Source organism: Stigmatopora argus, chromosome 22, assembly GCF_051989625.1.
Source record: "Stigmatopora argus isolate UIUO_Sarg chromosome 22, RoL_Sarg_1.0, whole genome shotgun sequence".
Taxonomy (NCBI): Eukaryota; Metazoa; Chordata; class Actinopteri; order Syngnathiformes; family Syngnathidae; genus Stigmatopora; species Stigmatopora argus.
The window spans coordinates 7074492-7100972 of record NC_135408.1 but is presented as its reverse complement, the minus strand read 5'-3'; the positions used below and the strand labels follow the sequence as shown (position 1 = coordinate 7100972).

Genomic DNA, 26481 nt, shown 5'->3' with positions numbered 1-26481 from the left:
AGCAGTAAGTGCAGTGCAGTGTTGAAGGCTACATGTATTTATGATGAAGCCACTGACGTGCCCTACTTGTGGGTGACTGCTTAGGTCCCAGGCAGCTCAAGAACCTCCTCATTCCCTTTTTTTCTGGCTATTGTTTGCTTTTGCTCAATTTTTTTTGCCCTATAATGTCAGTGTTTCTGTTGGAGGGGGGAATCAGTTCTGAGAGATGGCTGCTTGAGACTGCTTTCCACCCTAATCGGAGCTGTCCATGTGTGACTTTGCATGCGCAGTACTATACGATTGGAATATACGAATACAATTTATTAGGGATGGTAATCTTTGGGCATGAAACTGATCCTATATGGAGATTTTCTTTCCAAACAGTAAAGAAGACAAATTTTCACCAATAGTCTCACTGACAAGTGTAATCAGCTAACTTGTTTCAGCAGAAAATTCATTGGTTCAACTGTCTGAGCTGTATCACTTGGCACTTTGTGGAATTGATTTGACATCCCTGATCTAGATTTATGGTTGAGATTCAGTACAGCCTTAACTCTACAATTACAGTTCGGTTCAGCTTGTATGCCATACGATTCAACATGCGACCTGGAAAAGTAGCAATACCATTTTTAAAAAACAATAAATAAACCATTGCATAGTTTTGTGTCGTAAATCAATAGAATAAATGAGGATCACGTTTAAAATGAAATGTCCAAAATTCTGTAATGGTAATATTTGTGATTCTTAACGTGCAGTACACTGTTATTATATTTACATCCGATTTTATTGCACACGTGTACATATTTCACCTGCTGTGCACAATTGACTTCAACGAGCATTTAAATGCAATTAAATTATGCCTACAGCAGTGATTAAAACATTAAACTAATGTATCCTAACACCTTTTAGCACCATCTGATGGGATAAATCAGTGCCAATTACGTACGAAGGATGGCGCTGCTGCTCACTTTTACAGAAGAGGAAACTCATCGATTATTTTTCCATTCATCAAAATTCTCCTTTCTGTAGCTTTTTGTGTGTGTGGGAATTAAAATGGTTTGGCCAATACGGCGATATGAATAAAAGAAAAACTGTACTTTTTTAATATAACGAGTGGTCCTATAGTGGGGGTGATAGACACGCAACCTTGAGGAAAGCAAAAGCACCAACCTGAACAAGAAGGGGCGGTGGGAGTAGAGATTGGGGCTGCTTCAGAACCACAGACAGTTCCCTGTAAGAAGCACGCTGGATAGCTCCCCTCTAAAACCAAACTGAGATTTTAGTTTTAAGAGGGTGTAAAATAGATTTCGTGTTAAAAAAAAAACTATGCTGGAGCCATGTTGAGATGTTGATGAGTTGTGCCTCCTCATCTTCCTCATCCGGAACAACTGAGCAGAATATTTCGGACTTCTATTTGGACCTTAAGTTTTTATGAAGAGTTTTCCTGTATACGTTGGGATCGTTTTGTGCGCATTATTTTTTAATGCTTAATGCAATTGGATTCCTTTTTGTTGTTGTTCTTTTTGGGATGGCACCCACGGAACCATTTTAATGTGCTCTATATAAGGCATTATACTATAAATGCCCACCATCCACCGAATCAAACATGGATCGATAACTGGAGCATTTCAACTTTTTTCCCCCACTCGTTTGTAAGTTCTTCCTCAATAGAGTTCTCCAAAAGCAAAGTATAATATAAAGTGAGGAGCGTTTAGGGGCACAATGGCGCTGAGCAGCAACTGCAGGACTAACCTAAAAGAGCAGGCGTCGGTCCAGAACAGTATCCCCGATGTCCTGGAGCTCAACGTGGGCGGCCAGGTGTACTACACGCGGTACTGCACACTGGTGAGTACCCCGAGCTCCCTCCTTGCCAAATTGTTCTCCAAAAAGGACGCCTCCAACGACTTAGCCCGAGACCCCAAAGGTCGCTACTTCATCGACCGAGACGGCTTCCTCTTCCGCTACGTTTTGGACTACCTGCGGGACAAGCAGGTGGTCCTCCCAGACCATTTCCCGGAGAAGGGACGGCTCCGGAAGGAAGCGGAGTACTTCCAATTGCCCGACTTGGTGAAGCTTCTCAGCCCGGACGATGTGAAGCAAAGCCCGGACGACTTGATCCACAGCGATTGCGAGGACGGCTCCCAGGGCAGCGAGACGCGTCAATGCCCGCCGCCATCGCTCGTCCCGGCGGACAGGAAGAGCGGCTTCGTCACGGTGGGTTACCGGGGGTCGTGCACCGTGGCGCGCGAGGCTCAAAGCGACGCCAAGTTCCGCCGGGTGCCCCGAATCCTCATTTGCGGGCGGGTGGCCCTGGCCAAAGAGGTCTTCGGGGAGACCCTCAACGAGAGCCGGGACCCCAACCGGACCCCGGATCGCTACACGTCTCGCTTCTATCTCAAGTTCCGTCACCTGGAGAGGGCTTTCGACATGCTGTCCGAGTGCGGCTTCCACATGGTTGCGTGCAACTCGTCAGTCACCGCCTCGTTTGTCAGCCAGCACACCGAGGACAAGTTCTGGTCCAGTTACACAGAATACGTCTTCTACCGTAAGTCATCAACAATGTTACCCATGTCTGTCAGAACAGTGAGTTTGGACCTGCTTTTAGATTAATTCTCACTTTGGCTCTATCTGGGTCAGTACAAGACAACCACTTGGTCCATTTTGGTTTGTTCTGGGTGGGTCTTTTAAGCCTAAATAGGTTCTATTTCATCCACCTGGATCTGAACAATGTTGGGATCATTCAGATCATAGTCATGTAAGTCACAAGGCACATTAAATTATATGTATATACACACACATATATATGAATGATTTTGCTCCTCCCATTTATATGAGTTGGATTCTTTTGGCTTTCTAGCAACTCCTATTCACTTTGACTCTTGTGTTGGCATCCTTTGACTTTCTGGCAGAGGACTAACACAACTGACCGTGAAACAAGGGCCGCCACCTTAACCGGCCTGTAAGACTTAATGACGTGAGACAATAATCCACATCCACTGATCCCCCCAGGAGATCATTTATGAGGCACTTTATTTCTCAACTCTCATGAAGATGTCATATGTGTGTGTGTGTGAGGCATTTGTATGCAGGTTCGAAGGATTCTCTTAATTAGTCCCTGAAGGGATTTATTGATCTTGTGAACAATTCCCTAAATTAGGAGTACACCGTTTTCAAAGTTATTAGCGAGTTTTAATTCATTTACATCACGCATTTGTCAAATGAGTGTCCAATAAATCCCAATTTAATTTGTAGGTTTTTCTATTCAAAAGTGACAATTCATTTAACTAATTTAGTGCCCTTGATTGTGATGGATCCAATTATTTTCTATTCATGTCAGTAGGCAATTATTTTAAGTTTTTAATCAAATGTATGAAGCTCAAGTCTCATTTAAGTTTCATTTGTTTACATTACTTTCAATAACTTGTCATTTTAACAGGTTTGCATCATAATTTTAGTTGAAAATGTCGAGAATGTCATCATTGAAGGAATAACGCTTTATTTATGTACTGTAGTGTGACATCACAAAACCTACTGTCTCAAAAACAATGTAACTTCCAAACACTATTACAAATGTAATAAAGAACTAAACAGGTAACACAAATCAACCACACTCTCATTCCGATCTATCAAATTCATGATAGTGTTCAAAATTTTTGAAAATAGTTTAGTGCGTCTGTAAGTCTTTTCAAGGAGCCAAAGGCTTAAAAACTGACACAAACAGGTGCATTCATGAATAGCGAATACTTATTTGGGTTGCCAGTATGATGGCAAGCAATATGTCAAGGCAACGATCATGCTTTGCATTCATAATAGTGTTTTTATATCTATACTCATGATTATACTGAGCGACATTTAACTTATGGGAAAAAAACCTTTTATCACATCAACTACAAGTGTTGTTTAAATGTACTTGAAATGCTATTTGAAATGTTGACAAACCTGAACTTCTGCAGTTAAAGAAAATGGGAGCATGCATTTTCAGGTTCCTGAGCTCATTCCTCATGAACCCACTAAGTATTAGGAATAAGAAAGTGAAAAAAACACCAAAAAATGCTGTTTGTAAACACCCACCCCAAGTCTGGCCCCAAAACTGACAGCGCCATGCTAAAAAACACTTGGTGGTATTTGGGAGCAGCTATGCAAATGTTACATTTCTATTCCATCCTGGTGCCGCAAGTCATTTCGGATTTCAAGGCAAGGGAACATTTCTGCGGCTTTTAGCAAATGTAATGAAGTGTTGCTCCTCTTTCATATTCATAGAAAAACAATTTTGTAGATCAAAAAGGTTAGGCATTATTTTCGTGTTTATTCCGCTAGTTGTCTGGCATGTCAAATAACACCAAATTTATTGTTTATGTTCTTATATTTAAATATAATCTCTGTAAAATCTGCATTGGAATAGCAAATAGTATCTCTAGCCATTAATGATTTGTAATATGGGGCACCTCTACCATGATGTGTTGCGTTCTTTTTGTCTTGTCGCCATGCTTTCTCATTTGGTTTCTGTCAGTCATGCCTAAAAAAATCCACTTTTCCACTCCTCAAACCACATCTCAGTATGCAGCAAGATCCTGCTGGCTGCATTTAGACGTTTGGCTGCTCTCTTTCGGAACCCGTTTAGTTCCTATTTACGTTTTGGTCTTTAGGCTTGTATGTCTTCATCGCCTTTATTTCGACGTTTGTCTAGCAATTGACTTTACCTCACATTTTTAGGTTTATTCCGCCCCTCTGGGTTCTTTATCAATACACTTTTGTTAGTTATCTCAACTCCTAGAGGGCAGACAGGTGTCTTCATCAATGTGTTGCACAGCCGCTATGACTTATAATTTATCATCCCGCCTGACAGACGGTTCACCCGCGTTCACCCGCGTTCACCGCGGGGCCTGACTTGGCTGAACCAGAGGATACCAACAACAAAACATTCCCTCAGCTGCCAGAAATATTTCTAGTGTGTCTGATATGTGAGATGCACGTAATACTGGAAGCGAGCTCTCCATTCATTGGAATGCTCTTTTGTAGAAAAACATAAAATAACATGTGTAATAAGTTAATTTTGGAAACATTTGATGTTAATCCTGGTAGTTTCTTAATTTGGAGTCTGTAGTCGAGAACCTGTAAGCCATCGCAAGAGCAGCATTAGTGAGAAGAGCGACGTTCCACTGCTCTGCCTCGTAGCCTGAATAATGTAAAAGTTGTGCTGTGAAGTGTTAAACACCCCCACTGAGATGAGGCCAGGTTAGCAGCTGTACCTATCAAGACTTTTCTCTGAGCTGTCACGGCCTGTCTGCTCCTCAGCTAATCACTTGCTACTTGCCCGCAGCTTAGGACCGCCACTGCTAATGTTGTCCTCCACTGGGACCAAATGGAAATCACACAGATCCAGTTTTGGATGCTTAGTTACAACAAAAGACTCGGAAGTTCCTTGATCAGTGTCCATCGACCGTATTGCTCCTAAATCACAGATTTTTAAGTGAGCCTTTTTTTATGGGCTTCAACAATACACGCACTAGCCTGATTTTAGTGTATAGAACTTGTCCCTATTCTATACAGGAGCAAACAATTATCCTCACAGCACTGCAAGTCCTTGTGCCATTAATCCATTTTTTAATAGCACAACACAGTAGTGCCTTACAGGGCAAGGAACCATACAGTATGTGTTAACCTTTGTCAGGGTTCAAAATAGATTTTATCTAGCAATGAGGTTTTCTAATTCTTTGCTGTAAATACAACCCAAATCAGCACACAAATAGTCTGGAATAGAATGAACAGCTATAGGAGGCCACAATTTAATTGTATGAATCATTCTGTTGCTTATTTATAGATGTAGTCTAGCATTTTTATTCTAAAAGGCAATCAGGATCCATTTACTTGGATATCAAGAGGTCAACGCGACCCTTGTGAGGATAAGCGGAACAGATAATCAAGCAATGAATGAGTCATGAGGTCAAGTAAAATGTGAACTGTCTCATGATCAGTAGATCCTCCAGGAAAACAATTCATCACATTTTGATGAATCCATACAGAAACAACATTTCCGGCGGATGTTGAAATCAAGCTGTACGTGTACGAAATTTGAATTTGAGCACTATTAAAACCTTGACCGGTGTTCTGAACATTAATTTTTAGGACACTACCACGTCCATGTATCTCTAGTGTTTTCCCGGTGGGTTACGATAATGAATATGAAAGACGCGGGATCATAGGAAATGCAATGGCTGAAAGCATATCTGTTTCGTCTACGATCATCAATGACAGCCAATTAATTAATTCAGTGAAGCTGCGTTATGTGTGATCATTTCAATTTTGTACCCACACAAGCAATTAAAGCAAAATCTAGAAAAAAAACGGCAACGAGTTTGAAATAAATAAATAGCTTCATGGTTTTCCAGCCGCTGCACTCAGATTACATTACAAGTCTTCTAAAATTATCCTGCATTCCTATTGATGTGTTTCATTGATTTCTGCATGCAAGGTCACCGCGGTGGCATGTGAAGGAAAGTTCAGCTTCGGGAAAGACAGCCTTGGTCTATAGTGTTGGGGGAAAAAACCCTGCAACAGGCCAAGTAGGTCATAAGGAGAAAAGATTGTTTTTGTCTTGGCTCCTCTTGACCTTCTCCCCTGGAAGCTTAGTGTAGCTAGGTAGTGTAGTTTCCCATAATCCTTGCACCCTGGGGGATACGTGCAGCTGCAGAGATCTGCAGGGGAGGGGAGCCTTGTGAGAGTCAACAACACGTTCCCCCTCAAGCCGTGAATGAGTCGCTCCTGTGCTTGCCATCCATCAGTCCGTTCTCTCCTAATCTTTTGACTCTTGACTCTGTATTCTCTCTAAGGTGGGCGCTGCACTTTGCCTGTCAGGGACCAAAGAGAGGCTGAGGCGTTCATGTAAGGAGCTCTGCTGTAAAGACTGAGACTTATGCAGCCTCTTCTTTCCGGTCAAATGCATCCATGCTTTCACGACTCCAAGTCAAGATGTTCAAAGGCAAAATATACATATATATTTTCATTACTCTGTGCTAGAAACAACATATACGTTCAAGGCCTTCATAATGGCAGCAATTATTCTCTATATCTTCATCACTGGCAGGCAATTAGTTAACTGTGGAGTTGTCTGTTAAAGGGATTTTAAAGAAGCCTGCTTATTGCCACGTAAAAGTCACAGTGCCCCTATAAGTGACGAATCCCGCCCTCACCATCCAAAGCAGTAGATGAAAATGACTAGAAAATATCATGCTACATATATAGTGTAGTACTGTAGTGAATTTTCCTCTTTCCCCCGTATTAATATGAGCACAATATTAGGACTATTGGATTGAAATAATTGTAGAAATCAATATTGGCATGGAAGTACTGCACATATATAGTTCATTCATCAGGTAGCAGAAATGCCAATATTTTGTACGTTGTGCTTATTGTTATTCATAGCTGAGATTTCTGTGCAAAGCGCACATCACAGTTTTTATTTTGATCATCAGGTTTAATTTTGGCTGTTAGTAAGAGCGCCAAATAACCTCATGGTGTGCTGTATTCATTTGGCTTAATAGATACGTCCATGTGTGCTCCAGGTGGTTTTATTATGAAGGCAGAGCAAAATGTTTTTTCGAATACGCATTTTAAATTTGATTCTCTGGTCCGGATGGAAGCACCAAATTTTATATGCTGCATTGTTCACTTAAAGTTCATTGGCTGTGTTGCATATGCTTTTTGAATTTATTTACCATATTTTTAGGCTATTTCTAAGAGAGGAGCTCTCAAAGTATTTTTTCTTTCATGATGAATAGGTTTAAGAAGCACTGCTACTAAAACAGACACAAAATTATTATTATTATAATTATCATTGCGAATTATTATTTGAAAGCAGCTCTGTCATTTGCAAATGGAATGTGATGTATTTATCTTTGTGTGTGTGTCACATGAAAAAAAACGAACAACAACATAAAATCAAAACATCCTTTTTCTAGTGGTCCTTTGCGAGCCATAGAATATTTGGGAAAAACATTGACCAAATGCCTTTTAGAATTTATTACAAGCATATGTGGTGGGTTCAGTGTTTTGGGGGATTTGTGTAGCACTTTCTCTAAGGTTGTATTTGTTTCCGGAATTGCAAAGCGGTTTGGCTTAAACACCCTCTTGGGCCACCGCTGTGTTAAAGAGAAACAATTGAGTACGGAGAAGAGGGAAGAAACATGTGGTAGTAGTACATAACCATCAAAGTCTCCGCTTAGATATTTGGCTAAGTATCGCATACAAGCCCATCTCATGGGTGCTTTTTAAAATTTTTAAAGAGCTAAACCTTTATCTGCCGCCTCGTGGTGTAGAGGTTCACTCGCCTGACTACGTTGTGGGCAGGCGCGGGCTCAATTCCCGCTGGTGACGGTATGATTGGGAGTGCGGATGGTCGTTCGTCTTTCTGTCTGCCCAATGACTGGCTGGCGACCAGTCTAGGGTGTAGTCTGCCTTTCGCCCGAAGACAGCTGGGTTAGGCTCCAGCAACCCCTGTAACCCTTTCAATGATGGGCGGTATGGATGAATGAATGAATGAGTTTTTACCTATTGAAACAGCTGGTCAGTCTCCAGTCGATTAGCAGCAAAACCTGAAAGATGACCCCCCATATCCCACTTTGATCACATCTCAACTATTCCGCATTGTCACTTGCGCAGGAATGTCCCACAGCTTGAAGCGGCATATGGTCGTGCTTTCAATCTGCACTGTGTTATGGCTTCGCGGTGCATGAGCATATCAGCAGCGTTTCATTTGCAAGTCTTTATATCCCTTAACAAACCGAGGGGCACTAATGTCGCAACTCCAGAGGAAATTAACTCCAAGGGAAATTATCTCCAAAGGAAATGGACTGAACCAGTCATCTAGATGCTCAAGGAAATATATATGTAATGGCTTTTTCACTTATACAGAGCGCGAGCAATACTTGTAGTGTATTTGTTTCACGGATCTTTGAAATAGGAAAGCAACTTAGCACCTTTCCCAAATTGAAACTTTCAAACTCAGATGGCTAAAGGAGTGGATTTAAAGTTGTGTTTTGCTCTTTTCTCACTTTTTGGAACTTTTAGATTGAAAACGCATGCTCATATTGCCAAGTCCAAAAGTCGTTATCTGTTTAACTGTGACTTCAACTGGAATGGCCCTTAGTGATCGAAAGAGATTTATTGGCTGACTGAATCAAATAATTTGCTGCCCAATGGGTAAGTTGAAACCCAGCAAGCTGTGGGGGAAAAGCAGGGTGAGCTTTTAAAAGACTGGTCGCGAGACAGCTATCTCCACTCAAATTCACCTCTAGGGATAACTTAGGCATTAAACCTAACTGCAGAAAACCCACGCAAGAGTTTTTAAAGTTACAAGGCGCTGATTAACTTTCCGAGCCTGGCCAGGAATATTTATTCCGCTCCGTTGAGCGCTGAGGCCTGATGATCTTTATGGAGCAAGATATTAGCACAAAGTAAAAAAAATCGAGCATCTCCGTAAGGTTTTGAAACGTGACTACGTCCTCATGTTGCATTTTATCATTTCATCTTGAAGAGTTTTACGGTGGGGCGAGTTGCGCTTCAGGACGAGGATTTGTCGCCGGCGTTGACGACCATCCGCCATCGTCTTGCATCGGCGGTTGTTTATTATTCGCCACGTGATGAATTATTGAGTCTCTCTCGCAGAGGATTGTGCGCACGGCTAACGCGCTTCGTGCGGGGCGTCGCTGTTGTTTGCAAACCTAATGAGCTGCTTACACGCACACGTGCTACCCATATAGTACAAATAGAGAATGATTTACTGGGTAGAAAAGCTACACTGGCAACCCCGCTGCAGGGGGACATCTTGCAAATTGGGAGCCAATGCCGTGAAAACACACCCATGCACCGCGAGACACATTTAGCTAAGACAGGACAGTTGTATCTAGCCTCCGAAACATAACAAGACGAACTCAGTCAAAGCTTTGATGGGATGAGACTGCGTAGATCTGATCTTTTTTTGCATGCGTGTGCTGGTTTGCTGTGGGCCAGCAGGCAAATGAATGATCAGCAGCCATCAACTCAGGAATCCGTTGGAGTAATTAAAATCTATGCAGGCTGACATTTGGACGCAACACTCCCAGTTAATTATCAAGGTTTTCTCTTTAGTTCATTGCAGACGGATCAGTGGAATAATGGAAATGTCTCATAATACAATGACCCTCAAGAGCAATTGCCATACATCTTGATTATGGCCCGTTGTGTGTATGTACATGTTTTGGAGAGTGTGATTGGGGCGTTGAAAGGACCCTAGCCTTGCTCTGGTCACACTTTTGTCATTGCACTCAATAACAGCAAATGCTTCTCACCCTTCTCCAGCTTACCTCTGATTCACTTGTGTTTCCCTCGACAAAACTTGAATACACAATTCAATAGAAGAAATGTTATTATGCTCTGATTTGATTTAGCCTTGTCAGAGAAGGGTTGTTTCATTAAATCTTTGTGGTTTCAAAAGCCCACAGGTGTCAAAGTCAAGGCCAGATTCAGCCCACCACATTTCATGGCTGTCGTTTCATTCCCAGGGTGTTGAATAATTTGCAACTGGACTGTTGTAGTCATTCTGTTAGCATAGAATTTCACGATTGTAGTCATTAAAGATACATCCACCCTTTAGAATGCAGTATACTTACACACTGTCAAGAGCATTTTGCCATGAACTATTAATAAAATAACTTTCTCAATGCTTTTTTTAAACCAATAAATCCAAGGTTTACTATTGAAAAAAAATGCATGAACTGAAATCAATATTACCAGACTACAAATGGTCGGATGTATTGCAACACCATGTATCATCCATTTTCCATATTCTTGACAGTAGTTACAAGTAAGCTCGGATTCCTCATAAGTAGGTCGTCATAAGTCAATGATTTAAACTTTCAATGCCATAAAATAATATATAATAAAATTCTTTGCATTTGGAAAGTAATCATTCATGGCAAACCTATTAGGTTAACGCCTCTTTGTTACAAACAAGCAGTGCACCAAAACTTAACGAATGTACATTTGGGAGAGTCAACATTCACAAGATGAAATGAAAAGATGTGCACAAAAGCTGAACAACCTAAATGAACACACGCTCACACAAACATGAACAATTTTGGCTCTGGTTGCAACATGATAATACTTTTTGGATAACAACCTACAAGTGGGCGTTTTTCTAGGAGAATGCTATTTCATGTTTTGCTTTTTAGGTCTTACCTTCCTCTTTCATATTTGCTTCTGCCGCAGCATTTGAATTTTTTCGGAGACTGGTCTTTTATGTTTCTTTGATGTGTGGAGCGCTTCTTCTGACAGCTTCTTCTCTCTGCCATAAAGAATGGATCACAAGTTACAATGCCAATTCGGAATAACTCATTTTCGTAGGAGTGGGAGAGATATTTTCAGAGACAGATCAACAATGATTTATGACCACTTTAGGTTTTCCCAAACAGTTGTAAATGAAGGCCTCAACGTGAAGGGGAATCAAAGAACTTTCCTGTCTCAAATGTGCTCCTATTATCAAAATTGTCTAAGCCTTTAGTGGAACAATAGAGTATTACTTTTGTCCTCTTGATTTCAAGGGCTTGGAAACACCTATTTGTGTGATTGGCCTTGGAAAAGGGGCAGCGTTTAAATAACTTTAAAAAAAATCAGTTCCTCAACGTATTATTATTATTATTTTGTATGCCTGTGTGCGATAGATAAACTAATAGAACACTGGGTTCTATTTATTTCATTTTACACATGCATTTTCGTCAGGAATTCTAAAAAAGAAACTTTTTATCAAGCCGTATAGCCAACCACACACTAATCAACCATCTGCGTGACCAATTTTTCCTCCAAACCTACTAAACAATCAAACTACAGGTAAAATGCAGAGTATTGGGGGCAGTCGCTTCAATGATGCAACGCGAAAAACGTAAAGATGTAAAGAAGGATGTCACAAAAGATCCTTCAGTGATGAGCAGGATTTCTTTTTAACTTGCTCTTACCAGTGGTTATCATATACCCTTCAGCAATTCCACTTATGAACTGTCATCTACCACTCCTCCACTTCCCTTTGTAGCCCTTTGGACAACAAGCTAGAGTGCACTATGCTATTTCCACCACCCGAGGCCTCTGTCTATTTCAGTCCATCCTCTCTGTCTGCTCATTTGCCCCCCTTCAGGCAAGAGCTGCCATGTTTCTGCCCTATTATTTTCTTTCAATGTTCCGTCTTTGTGTTATTGTTATTGGCGGGCCCTCTTCTCCAACTTCTCCTTTCCTGACAACAATGAATTTGTTGCTGTTCACTGATCCCACGTTGCATTTTTTATAGGGCGGAGCAGTGGGAGCACAAAGGAAAATCCTCTTGGCTCTATTGCTGCTCTATTAAACAAACATAAGATAAATATGCAGCCTAAGCGAGTGTACATATGGCTCTCCCAAAAGACTGTAAAATGAGGAGCAGAAGAAAGATGTGAGCCACCTTTAAGTGAGATTGGCTCCCCGGTTAGGCGCCGTTGCCGAGAAGACGTTAGCGAAAAATCCGCTTGGTTACACCTCATGAAACAAATCCCACTATTTGGCTTTGAAAATGGAAATGATATGCCCTAAATGTCATCATATAGTATTTTCAGTATGGCATAGTAATTTTAGTGTCGTGAAAATGCTGGCGTTTTGTGCGATTTATGACCAAATCCTTGTAAACGTAGCGTGAAACTCAGCAGAGTGCAAACCTTTGCCAAAACACATTTGGATAAGCTCCAACTTTACCTTCATAGTTGCCGACTTCCTGCTGTTTTTGCCTGTGAGATTCATGAATTATTCTCTGAGAAATAAAAAAGAAAATAGATTTCTGTTCCATCCAGTCAGATTCTCATAGAATTTTAAACAAAGAAATGCAATTGACCATTGGCTGTTTGCCCCTTTTTAATTGAGTAATGATTACCATGTAATCTCCATTTGATGACCTTTCTTCTTGCCTAAAAGCAGTCTTGTAATTTAACATAGCAAAGTAGCTATTTCTCACAAAGACAAAATCAAACTACTTTGTCGGGTTCATTATAGCAAGCCATCACGTGACCTCTCAAGTTATTTAGCCTTGACAGAGGCATGCTTGGGTCATAAAAATAATGAACACGTACATAATTCTCAATGTGTAAAAAGGATAGCATCCTGAAATCCTCCAGTCTACTCCCATGGCCTCTGATTCTTTCCAAGGGGGGAGATGAAATATTTTCCTGGGTGGGATTTGTGATCCCTTCTGAAAGCTCCTGCATGGCCTCTAAGATTTCAAATCAGTCGGATATGCCCAGAATATCTTCAGAGGAGATGTCCAACTGACATTCCACTCACATGATCCCTGCTTTAAAATGCAAGGTGACATGTGGCGCTTTCTTAAAGATTCTTTTAACAGTAGGTCACAAATTAAATACTATAAATACTTTTTCAGTGTGTGGTGAGAAACCTCTATATTCAGATTTAGTGCTTATTTTTGGTTTTCACGGTAATTGAGAACGATGAGCAGATCTCATTTGAATTTCTGTTTAGATACTAACATAATGACATTATGCTGATGTAGGCTAGCTCAACTTCAGATAGCTGACACAATACTGTACTTCTTTGGAGAGCAGATTATCGTAGAACAGCATCAAACTGCCTCCATCGCATCAAGTCAAAATTAATCTGTGATAAATTATGCAAGCTCAACTGAATTCCTAAAGTGCGTTGCAGCCTTAATCATTGGTGTGCTCAAATGAAAATCAAGATCTTATTAAAAGATTGATGACTGTTAGTTGCTTTGACCATCAAATCGCAGGTGCGTATAAAAATCCGGGCAGAGGTTGACATAATTCTCCATCAGTTCTCGCGTCAGCATCTTTTTACCTAAAAAGCATTTTTATAGCGACGTCGTGTCACATTTTTCTTCAGTTACCAAGACGTCACCGACCTTGACTGTTCATTTGACTGTTAAATAGAAAGTTTTGCTGTTTTACTTCTTGCGCCAAAGTGCTGGCTCAGCAAAGGGAAAGGATGCGGCGCACGCTCCATAAAGTGGACAATCGCCTCGACCTGACTGAGCTCCATAGCGAGGTCCATTAAACTCTGAGGGTGTACAAGCTCGCTGGATGCTTTTCACCTCTTGCACTGCCTTTTATTTTGTTCAAGACAAAAAGGGCATCAAGTGTTCATCATCTTACCATAACAGGATTTTCACAAGTTCTAGTTTATTTCGTTTTAGCTATATTAATCAGTGTGCGTACTTGTTTTATATCCTTTTATAGGGAACTCATTCAATCTCAATACTTGACTATTCAGTAAGTGTTGATTCATATTTCTTAGTACCATTTTATATCATGTGAGTAGAATATTTCACTCGAGTGCTGTGTCATTATGAATGCAGAATATGACTGTCAAACCCTTATTTTGCCAATTGATATAGCATTATTTTTTACAATTAGTTGAGTAATCGCCTCAAGTGTGAATAATATGTTAGTCTCTATTATACAACGCTAGGTTTTACGTTTTAGCTACATTTAAAAATATATATATAGGAAAAAGGAGAATGTCTTTTATACCTATTTCTTATTTAAAATGTTTTGACTCAATTAAGACGACCAAATTATGAGTAAAATAAAAAGTTAAGTATATATATACACACACACACACACACACACACACACAATATATATTATTTTCCCTTGCGCCAGTGTCTTTTCTACGATTCCAGAGCAGCTTTGATAGCCGCCGGAAGCGTCTGTTCCCTGCTAGAATTTTTCAATGAATTTATGTGTGCGCGTCAGCAAACTTTATAGCCCACCGTATAAAAGACGTACGGTGATACACGGGCTTCATCTCCAGAGCAGAGACCTGATTTCAAACGCAAAGAAAGATAAGCACAAGCGTCACATTGCTGTTAGAGAGACTTGTTTATGTATTTTAATTATATCTTGTTGTTCTTGGTTGGGGCGAATCCCCTCTGAGGAGCAAGGAGGCTCTTATCCCGTCATTTATCCAGGAAATTAATTCTAATGTTGCTCCTATTTGGAGTCTCCAATCACCTCGGGGGACTTCTTCGGCACTGTCGCGTCAACCGAGGCGCTTCATCGGCGTAATTATAGGCTGTTGTTTGCTCAAGGGCACGTCGAGTGCACATGCCGCTCCACTGCTCACCTTCAAGCTGCTCCACTGGCTCACATGGCGTGCTTGCAAATATGGCAGCAGAGCTACCGCTGGAACATCCCATCAGGAACTTTTTTGACTCCTACTTTTCTATTTGTACAATTTAATTTCATTATTTCAACGTCTGGTCATGACTAAAACTGTCTTTTTTATTTATAGTTTTTAGAACACAGGTCATCAAACCAGTCTGCAGTGGGTTTTGTTTTTTGTTTTAACTGATTTAGCACACAATTTAACCAATGCGGTGGAGCACCTGGCTGTAATTTTAGACTTACACTTGTAAGACATGAGATTGGTGAAAAGTTCTCATCTTATTTGCTTGGAATGAAATCCTGCAGCCACGGTGGCTCTTTGTGGAATTGTTTGAAGATCCTTGCTTTAGAAATTAATCATTTTTGCCTTTCAAACATTTACAAACAGAATTTGACATGTCATGGCGTGTTACAACGTCCTCGAGACCTTGACAACTTTTTATGATGTTAGATAGGTCATATCAGAAATAATGACTTACTTCCAGCCTCATATGTGCCCATGAATCCTCAGTAATGTTAGGACAGAAGAGGACAAATGGACTAAATTCCTGCAGATGAGGGTAATGATTACACTCCATAACCAATTAGTGAATCTAATTAAGTGATCTCCAACCTGTATATGTGGTTTTTATTTTTCATATATCTTTACAGGTGCATTTTTTAGGGAGATTCTGGGGCCTGTTTATCTTTAATATTTGCATCTTTAATTTTGATTGGAGTGAATTGTTAGACTTTGAGCTATATGTTGAGTTCAGAGGCTGACTCGTGATTTACAAGGGCCTGGAGCTTCTCAGGGATTGACGGGGGTGCACATTATGCGTTCTCCGCTGACAGCCCTTCCCGATGTTGTCAGTGTATGCACTAAATCAACCGAGACAAGACAATGGCATAAAGCAAAGCTGGGCCCAACAGATGCAAGGTGACTTCGAGTAATTCCTCTCAAAAAGACAAGGGGCAAACTCAGGTGTGATGCACTTTGACATGACTGGTCTGGCATTAAACTAGAAAGTTACGACGATGGGGTTTTGTGTGACAGTTATGACAGCAAGCACCCCAGTTTACAAGCTTCCCAAACCACTCACACTTACAATATTTGCTTCACTAGATGTCAAATATTTAGAGCATCTCTTGTAAGCTTCGTTTACTCCTATGTTTTTTTTCTTTTGAATAATTTTTTTTTCACACATCCATTCAAATTATGTGCACTTCACTTATCCGCAAGAAAACCCATCTGCAAACTGTCAAATGTCTTGTAAAGATTGCACCATGCATCTTACCTGTCAAGTCATTTGACTTTTTCAGAAGCACAAAGACATTTCAAGAATTGATATATTGTTTGAATATATAAAAGGGGGGAAAAAAACTACAAAACAAGTCACAATATGTCAATTTTCTCAATAGAGTAAATGGGGAAACTTCTCTACCATGAGAACATCAAATTTGGCCGAAACAGAGACCCACAAAAAAGTATCAAAAACTAATTTCCTATAAATATAGTTAAAAAACCCATTACTGACTGCAATCTAATAATGGAGTTGATTTACATAGCCATCAATGGTAGCCAAAGAGTAAAGACTGCTGGGCTAGGCTCTTGTTACCTACAAACCCTGAATGGATTGATATATACTGCATACTATTTGGGTGGCATTCAGTTGTGAAAAATGTGTTTTTGTCATTGTTTGGGCAAAGCAAGGCAGTGAAGCTTGATGAGGTTCCATAAAACAGCTCATTATGATAACTCATCTCCACATGGTTGGAACCCAAATCTCTCGCATCTCTTTAAGGTCCCATCCGTGGGAGATTCACGGAGAGTGCACCTCTATATTTCTGGCGGCAAGATGCAGCTGTTTTCCTTCAAATGACGTATACGTACACTGCTGGCATGACATCCTCAATCCGGCACAGTTGCAATTGTTCCTGCGATCCCGACGGGTGTGGGGGTGTGAGGATTTTTTTTGTCTCGTATTGTTTTGTTTATCCCCGCTGGGTCTCTCTTTCGCCATATCCCATGAAGCTCGCTTCAGATCAGTGTCTTATACACAATGCCCCTTGTGATAAGTAACCACAATGATTTACATTCGTTGGCTTTTTATTAGTACATTGTACTTTGCTCCCTTTCTACTGTTGATAACAATGAACATCATACTCCACAACAAGCATTTTATCTGCTCTTATACGCGAACATCATTAATATAATCCCCAATAATCTCACCCAGCAGCATTCTCGTCTGGAGAGCTCCCACAAGCATATTAATTTCTGACCGTATCCAGAAAAGTAATTGCACAGAATTCTGACAAATGACCCAAATGCTCTTATATTTTTTTTCTTACACCAACTTCTGTTTCCTGTGAATGTGTGAAACTGAATGCTCATTGTTCTATCATTAACAAAAGGACCCAACCACACAAGAATACTGAAATGTACATAGTCACAAATGGACAGACAGCCCTTAGTATTGTTCAATGTATTTAAGCATCCAAATTGCCATTCACATGATTAAAGTGTTTTCCATTTCTTTAAATTAAAAATTTGAGATGTTTTGAGTCTTCGCTTTCGGACGGGTCCACAGATCGGCAACCCGGTGTCATTTGCTGAGTACTTAGACCAGGTGACTTCAGGGCTGATGTTTAATTTGTGCACATTCAGTACCAATCTGATCTGGGCTCTAAATTGCATTTTTTTCTTCTCAGCCTCTTCGCGATTTCGCCTTGCCCTATCTTTCCTCCATTCACTGAGATTTATTATTATGCGACGACTCTCAGTCACTCCGACTTTTCATTCTCATTCCTCTTTCTCCTATAACAAAATATAGGATGACAATTCCCTTTGTTTTACACTTTTAAGATTTGATTTTTGAGAGTTTCTACTTTTGCCTTCATTTCATTCCATCAGGGTGAGTTCATTCTCTAGTTTTTCCCCTACTTATTGTGTCCCCACATGATGCAATGCAGTGTAACATGGATTACATGGACATCATAGATCAGGGGTCCAGAAGTGTTTTGACAGATAACCAGGAAAAAAAACTACACATTTTAAATTATGATCTCTTGAGGCATAAACTTAAGTCTGTGGTCGCCTTTGACATCCAGTTCAAATGGATTGGATGTTTATCACTGACTATTGCCCTTAGAGCTCTCCTTTAATAATATTTGGATTTCTATAATTATGATGCACTATTCATTCATTCTGCAATACTTGCTGCTGGAACTGTATTGTTATTTTGTTCTAACACTATTCCCATTGAATTGTACTTACCTCTTATAAGGATTTGCGATCTATCATATCCCTCATTTTGCAATACATTTTCTGCTTCACTGCCATAACAACGCTGCGTTATTTACATCTCATATTGCACCACTTGTATTTGCTGCTATAATTGACGTCATCCCTTATCTTCACTAAGCCACTTTAGAGTCCACTTGTACTACTAGTTTAATATACATTGTACTTACCTTTTTTTAAATTCTTTTTTTTATATACATATATTATACTTCTGACTGCATGCTGATTTCTACAACACCTGAATTTCCCCTTAGGCGGATCAGTAGGAAATCAGCTCATCACATATCGGCTTACAGTAAATGAGTTTTTTTCCACTGGCCTGTTTAGGTGTCGTGATTGACAACCAATCACCAGCTCTCTCCAAAAAAAGCGTATTTGTGCGAATTTCGTTAGTCAAAAGCATTCTCATTCCCAATTCCCAGTCGTGGTGGCTCTCCCAATCACCTCCAACATGTTTCACCATCACTCCCCCCAGCATAAAAACACAATCATATCCCCCATTTCCTTTTATTCCCGTGCATCCTTCTCACTGGTTGACACTATCCCGGTCTCGCCTGCAGCCGGATTACTGTTCTCCGGCCTTTTACCAGGTTGGTGAAGTGATGGATTTACTTTCATCACACCTCGCGACCTCGCCTCTGGCTATGCAATAGGACGGCGTCCAGTCAGCACATGGCATTTAACAACTAGCTCCCAAACCACTTCCCTCCTGTCATCAGTCCGTAGATGACCTTTCAACTCTCTGTCTCTTGCATCTTATTTACCCCCTCTGAGACAAATCACGAGAAGCGAGGAGAGGCGGGCGGGGGCGTTTCCAGGGTGAAATGAAAAATATGAGATCAACTTTAATGGCAGGAGTAATTTCACACTGGGGCTATTCATCACTCTTAGCACTTTGTTTAAATAATGATGATAAAGACAATGGCATTAAGTACAAGGGCAGCAAGCACGATGCATCATATATGCCCTCAGGTAATGATGGCTTTAAATGGAGGATGAGTTAGATGAGTTTATTTGCATGTTTTCATTGTCATGAGAGATGTAGGTTGTGGAAATTTGCCAGCCACGGGACTTTGCAGCAAGGGAAAACTGGTCTGTGTGGCCATCATTGACAGCCTATCTTTTTCAGACCTCCTTTGAAATGGTCTGGATGTCTGATGAGAGACCAATTCATTTAGAATGACAAAAAGACAACAAAAAAACTGGAACAGAGATAATAGCCAGGAGATTCTATATAACATCTGCAACCTCCAAAATTCACTTCTTGATAAATGGACAAAGATGACCAAATAGATATATATATTAAAATCTTATAGAAAGTCTTGAATTTCCTTATCCAAAGTTTCTGAATGCATAATGGTTTAGTTTCCTGATTTCTTAGCAGGAAACTGTGAATGTGAAGAGGCTCCAGTGAGAGAGAAATATGATGTCAAGTTCCTCTAAATGTCAGGTGTCCGCGTATACTTTAGTCTCCACTGTCTTTTATCATATTATAAAATAAGTTAAGAGTCCATGCGTAGATCCAAGACAAATGTTTCAAAGTGATATGCGTCGTTTTCTTTGTCCTTTTTGTCATCCAACTCCAGAAATGTCAGATACATTCTAGCGTTTGTGCAGATATCTTAACAGTCATACATTTGCTTTTTCCTTTCTAAAACTCCATTCTGGACCTCTATTGTCCTTGTTTTTGATGTGCTCCATGTTTCTTTTATGCCATTGATAAGTAGGTTTGTCATTAATGTTTGATCCGCATGTTTCTCTGCACAAGGTGGGATAACCATTTGACAGTAGGTACGGTGAATGCCATTACAGTTTCGTCTCAGCACCTCACCAAAAAAAGAGAGAGGGGAATTGATTGAGTGTTTACGCTGTTTGAGCCCCAATAGAACTATTTGCCTCATTCTCAAATAGAAATTGGTATCTTATCACCCTCCATTTAGCAGAGTCTCTTCTCGACAGATAACCTTTCACAAATGGCTTTTCTTAATGGTTCTGTCTTGAGGTCGTTCTAGTTCACGTTTCAGAATTAAACTGGATGACCAATAATAGTAAAAACTGTTGCGCATGTTCAAATAAATAAGTGTTTGTTTACTTGAGTTTCAAATTAAAACAGAGACTAGCTCATGTGTGTCATTCCTATTGCAGTACAATGTTTTGCTGATACTGCATTAAATTCGAAAATGTGTGTTTAAAGCCTTTCAACGTGCTTTTGTAATTGATTCTGATATCCTTGAAGCATTGAAAGGGTTTTCTGACTATATCATCCACCACAACTTGTGACACTAATTACTGTTTACTACTACTAATTACTAATTACTGTACCGAAGCCTTTTAAAATGGAATTATCACGGTTTTATCAGTATTTTTTCCTCTATTCAGTCAAGTTCCCTATTCATTTCCCAGGCTAGCCATTTACATGGGAGGATAGTTCCAACTACATGAACACGGATATATCAGGCTTTGTGTTGTCATCTGCTTGAATGAATTTATAGGTAAGCTTATCGCTAATGGGGAGTGTGGTAAACAAGGGGTGACTCTTAAAATAACCTTTCTTGTGTAGTCATTGGACCATCATCAAATAGGAATATAGGGAGGTAGGATGGTGTACTGTTTGAAGAGGAAGCAGCTCTTCACACACGCACACATGCACACACACACAACTCACCCCCCAATGTGGAGCCAGCTGTTGAAATGCAGGTGTGCTGGATCCGAGATCGGAGAATTCAGGCCAGGTTTGTGGAGCAAGCAGAGCGCAAGAGAAAATGACTCAGGGGAGACATGATAACACTGGAAGGTTTACTCAGTCCTATGAAGCAAGTCGATTGGCACCCACCAAGAAATCTATCACGTTGACTGACACACATAACGAAAGCCGAGCCTGCACACACCAAGTGCTTGACATGAATCATTGACTAGTGAAGAAATTACGTATTCAATGTCTTCATACGCAATTGATTCAGACTCTGTATTCAGAAAAAAAGGCGTTAGCCATGAAGGCTAGTGTTAATGTGGATCTGTCAGTAATTGGGTTTGCCTATGGATAATATTCTGTCAAGGTAAAAGTAAGGTTAAACATTTCAAACTGGTTCTCAACAGTTAGTTATTCAAACAGCGAAAATGGAAAAAATTTGGAACGAAGTGAAAGATGTATTTGCAACAAACCAACTTAGGTAATACTGTTAAAGCTATTCTTAGTGATTTCCAGTCATTAATTTGTCAAATGTTCTCATATTATGCTTTACGTAATATAACAAAAAAGAACAAACACACATATTATTGCCTAAAAACGCTCATAATTAACCCCTGCTATTTCATCTCACAAATCAAATCATACACATACATACCTTAGAGATTCTGACAGTTTGAAGCTTGAGATTTACACTCAATCTGATCATCTTTTTAGATTGTGTGCATTAGACTATACAGAAATGACAAAGGACTCTGGCAAGGCTAACGACATTAATTGTATTTTAGTCAAGACACACAGACACGCAGTCATCAAGGGTTTTTGTTTTCAGCTGCAGTGAATACTGATGACCAGGAGGAGAAAAGAAAGATAAGCGAGGAAACTGTCATCCAAGGTCGATCCTTCCCTCCACGCTGAGCCACGTGACATTTTTGTTCTTCGTAATATCATCCTTCTAAGCATCTTTGCTCTCGTTTTTGTTCTTATATTGCACAGATGCCAGTTCACTAGTCTCACTGACATGTATTAATATCAGCATCTCCCCTACACAAGGTCGCAACTTCAAGGACAGGAAGACTGATGTGAGGAAACTTCAAACTAATTACGTAGTATTTTTATCATCTGTCGTCATCATCATCCTACTCTTAAATAAAGGTGATTTAAACATGATCGACTGTAATTATTTAACTGTAGTCAATAAATCCATGATATACCTACATATAGTTTGTGTTTTTTTGTTATTGGCCTTAGTAAATTAACCTCACATTGTAAACTGTGGTGCTACACATCACTCACCATTTAAACATTGTATAATAAATTCAAGATGGAATATTTTTGTGTTAGAGAAATTCATGCGTGTCACATTTTTATTCTGAATTGACTTGGCGCCGGTGGAAGACTCGTCCCAATGCCATTTATTTTCATCCGTGATGCATAATTTAAGAGCAATGCTATTTTAGGAGCTTTGTGAAGTCTGGCAGTGTTTAAGTCAAGTAGATTGGCATAGCAGACTCATTCAATCATTTCTGTAGTTACCTGTGTATATGGCCATGCTTTCTTCACATCAAGAAATTTTCCTTGGTGTTTCTCTTCCCAAACCTTCATCCATATATTCCACTTGCATGTTAGTGTGCTTGCAGACAGGTGACAAACCAGGCCCAAAACCACTGCTCTTCCCACAGGCAATCTGTTGTCACGGAGACGCCGCAGTCACCGTGCTTAGAAAAGAAATCACAGCGAGCGTGACAACACTCCAATGGAGCTGCACCGTCACAGGGTTCATTGATTGACATCTTTGCTATGCTAATTTGGAAGTTTTCTCTATCGGCATAAGCATCCTAGATGTCAAGTTTTGGGGAAGTTTTGGCTCGTGAAGAGTTTTCAAGGGATTATGCTACATTACGCAACATTTTTTTCTTTTAGCAGACAGATTGGTTACAAAATGATATAAAAAATCACCACAAATTTGACTGACATCTGCAAAGTTCATAGTTCAATTCATTTCACTTCCTAATTTTCCCTATTCTCAAATCTTCAGGCTTAAGCATTATATATTTGAGCTCATTATATCTGACAATGGCACTGAAACTTGATCGTTGGAGAAAATGACCTTTTAAAAAATGCAATATTTTGCACTGTTCCACATGTCTTCAGATCTCATTTATTGCCATTTTTTTAAATATTACATGTGCACTCTATAGCCGTCTGTACTGCTTTCATCCCATTGTTGAGCGAACCATAAAACTTTCATGTTTCAGCCTACATGTTTTTACAAAACATCATTTAGTCTTTTTCATGTTTTTTTTCTCCAAAATACATGAAACATGTTTAAACATAAGGGATAAGAAGATAAGGATGTTAGACCTATATTTCATTGCCTGGTGATTTTAATTTATTCAAATTTGGCAATCTTGTTAACAATACTTTTCTCTATGGTCTTTTTAAGTTTCTTCTACACTTGGTAAAAAATGGCCATTAATCATCACGTTCCTGAGGGACCACAAGCATAAATTATTCACACTCTTTCGGCGACTAACATGAGTAAAGCAGTTTTGTGTGATTTATAAAGTTTTGTGTGGAGAAGCGGCTGATGCATCGGGTTATAAGCGTAATTGGAAATAATATAGGAGGTGACGGCAGAAAGGTGGAAAGGGTGAAGGTTGTTAGTTCACTTTTTCAAAACAAAGTCAGCACATAATTTTAATATTGCACTTTGGTCCCTACTCGGTGCACAAACATCTAAAGTATGGCGAGTAAGTGCATCTAGTCGCAATCTCACATATATGATTTATATTAATATAGTATAACAAATTGCTTCCATTGAAAGCCTCGGCGGTTTAACCATCAATTATTTAGGTTACAAGCGTTCTTGAAAACAATCTATGCAAATGAGAAGGCCTATGTGCATTTAGCAGGTTCAAAGGTAAGGTGGCTGATTGCTGCAACATTTGTTGAGGTGCATTTAAGGCGTTTACAACGAGAGTGCAAAAAAATATGAAGTTGCCATTTGGAAACTTAAGGGTCATTAAAGGGATGTTTAACTGCGCCATTTAGTGTTGACATAATGGTTGGTAGTTGAACCAGGCCATAGAGAGAGGGATCGTAATTGTGTCAAGGTTAGCACTTTTTTAAAATGTAATTTTGATGAGAGAGAGGTTATTACAAAGGACACTTTTCAGATGCACTTACAGCAAGATGTTATCATACAGAACTTTTTGAGGTTGCTTTTATTTTGCCGGTAGAACCTTAAATTTTAGCCCATTTTCGCGTATGCTTAGGTGAATATATTTTGGTTTATACTATACTATACTTTATACTATACTGCACATTCTGCTGCATTCTGTTGGATGGATGGACCATGATTCCATCAACCTAAATCTGTCCTCGACAGAAGCAGGATTCTCCCCTCCCGAGTTCTTCATCTAAGTGCAGAGTAGAATGGAGAATGAGTTGGAGGGTTCTGGTAATTGTTCAGTGATGAATGAGCTGCAAACCGACACACCTACATTATACACACTCACTCCATCACTGGTGCTGAAATTAAACAGTGCACCAATATAATCATTGCCTCTTATCTTTTCTACTAAGAAAACAATTCATGAAGGGAGCTAGAGAGACGACGGGAAAGAGACCAGTGACAGGATAATGGCTTGTCACAGAGCTGGAGGTCAGGCCACAGAAAGTCAGAGAGCGGGCCGTGCTTCATCGTGGTGACACAACTCCATTCAACTATAGGTCATGCTGGGCTGCTCGGCGGCGTTGATAAGGAATGGACAATACAAATGAGCCACAATAATGCACAAAAGCTCCAAATGTAAGGTGCAACTGCAATCTGTGGCGAGTGAATAAGTGTATTTTTTATTTTTAACGGTATGGAGCTGTTTTCCTAATATTTTCATTACTCGTTTTGGCTACGTGAGAGGAGAATCGAGAGTTTTCATTCATTATTCATGACGGTTATGAATTATAGATTTGGACATTCCTGTCTGCCAAGTGAGTTGTGGTTTCAGGGGGGAAACGTGGATTAGTAATTAGGTAGAAAAGTGAAGGCAGACAACCGGATTAGCGTGTAAGAATATTTTTGAACCATCACTCTTTTTTTAATCTACTGCATACATCTAGACCGTTTTAGACTGTTTTATAACCTTAGCCTGAAAGTAAAAATTCATCCTCGCATTGGAGACATTTTTCCCCAAAATCATTCATTTTCATACTAAACAAGAGAGTTCCTAACTTAGAACCCTGTGGCACGCCCTTGAGAATGCACACAAGTCCAGAACACAATTTATCATATTTAATACATTAGAATCTATCAGTCAAATAATTCAATATACTATGTGCATTGTCTGAGAGACTAACAATGATAAGTCTATCTATCTATGGGTCAGGGGTTGGAAGAAGGAACTGGTTTGCTCAGTAGATGGTTGCGATTTGCTTCTAGTAGAAAGTAAAGGAGACCTATTGAGTAGATCCCATTAATTTGGACAAGGAGATTCCAACCCGATCACTGGTGTCTATTGTGGTTCAGTTTCAGCTGCTTTTGCCTCAAAAGACATTTGGACTGGATTTTCATCAGAACTGAGTAAAAATGCCAACTATAAAAAAGTGCACGTATTGTTGAATGAGCCCCTTCAGCTGTTGTTTTAATGTGGCCCTATTCGGCAAATTACTATAATAACTTAATTATCTTTGAGGCTTTCATGCAGGGCTGACACGTTTTTATTTGGAAGCCCTCATCAGGTAATTTCAAGCAGGGTACTTTTAGGCTATTAAACCACAGTAGAACAGTGGAAAATCAGCCACAGATCACAAAACCATTATAAGCCAGCCTGCCAGCCTCTCTTTGGTCAAATAGCTTGGACGTCCATCACTGTCATGGCACTGAAACGTTATCATTCATTCCCTGCTCGTCCAGTTTAAATGGATCAAACCATTGCTGACTAGTCAAGAGCTGTATTAACTCCATAATACAGTTATCATTTCAGCAAAGCTATTTTAATAATGCACTTCTGCAAATCAGGTTTATTTAAAATGTATCAAATATCTGTTCATCTTTGGGATGACCAGAGGGTAGTGAGTGTGCTTGGATCTGCTCATTGCGAGTAAACAAGGATGCACAAAGTGCAGCATCAGCGGCGTAGGCGGGAGAAAGACAGAGATTTTAAAAGAAAAAATCTAAATCATACGGCGGTGCAGAAGTTGGGAAAGAGTGAAACCACAGATGAGTAAAAGGGGAGTATGAATGTAAAACAAACCAGACAGAGATAAAAACGAATGAGTCAGAGGGAGTGAGAGATGCGTGTGCGTGAGTGTGTGCGTGAGAGTGAGTGAGTGAGTGGGAG

The 26481-nt window shown here is 39.9% G+C and overlaps 1 protein-coding gene across 2 annotated transcripts in view; it reads left to right on the top strand.

The window, feature by feature from the left end:
- The first annotated feature begins 1155 nt into the window (after positions 1-1155).
- kctd16b (potassium channel tetramerization domain containing 16b) overlaps positions 1156-26481 on the top strand; it is a 42489-nt gene continuing 17163 nt past the window's right edge. For both annotated transcript variants that reach the window (XM_077593015.1, XM_077593016.1), the window contains exon 1: positions 1156-2524. In XM_077593015.1, coding sequence (XP_077449141.1) covers positions 1702-2524 — 823 coding nt within the window. In that variant the 5' untranslated portion in view covers positions 1156-1701. The remainder of the gene's footprint in view (positions 2525-26481) is intronic.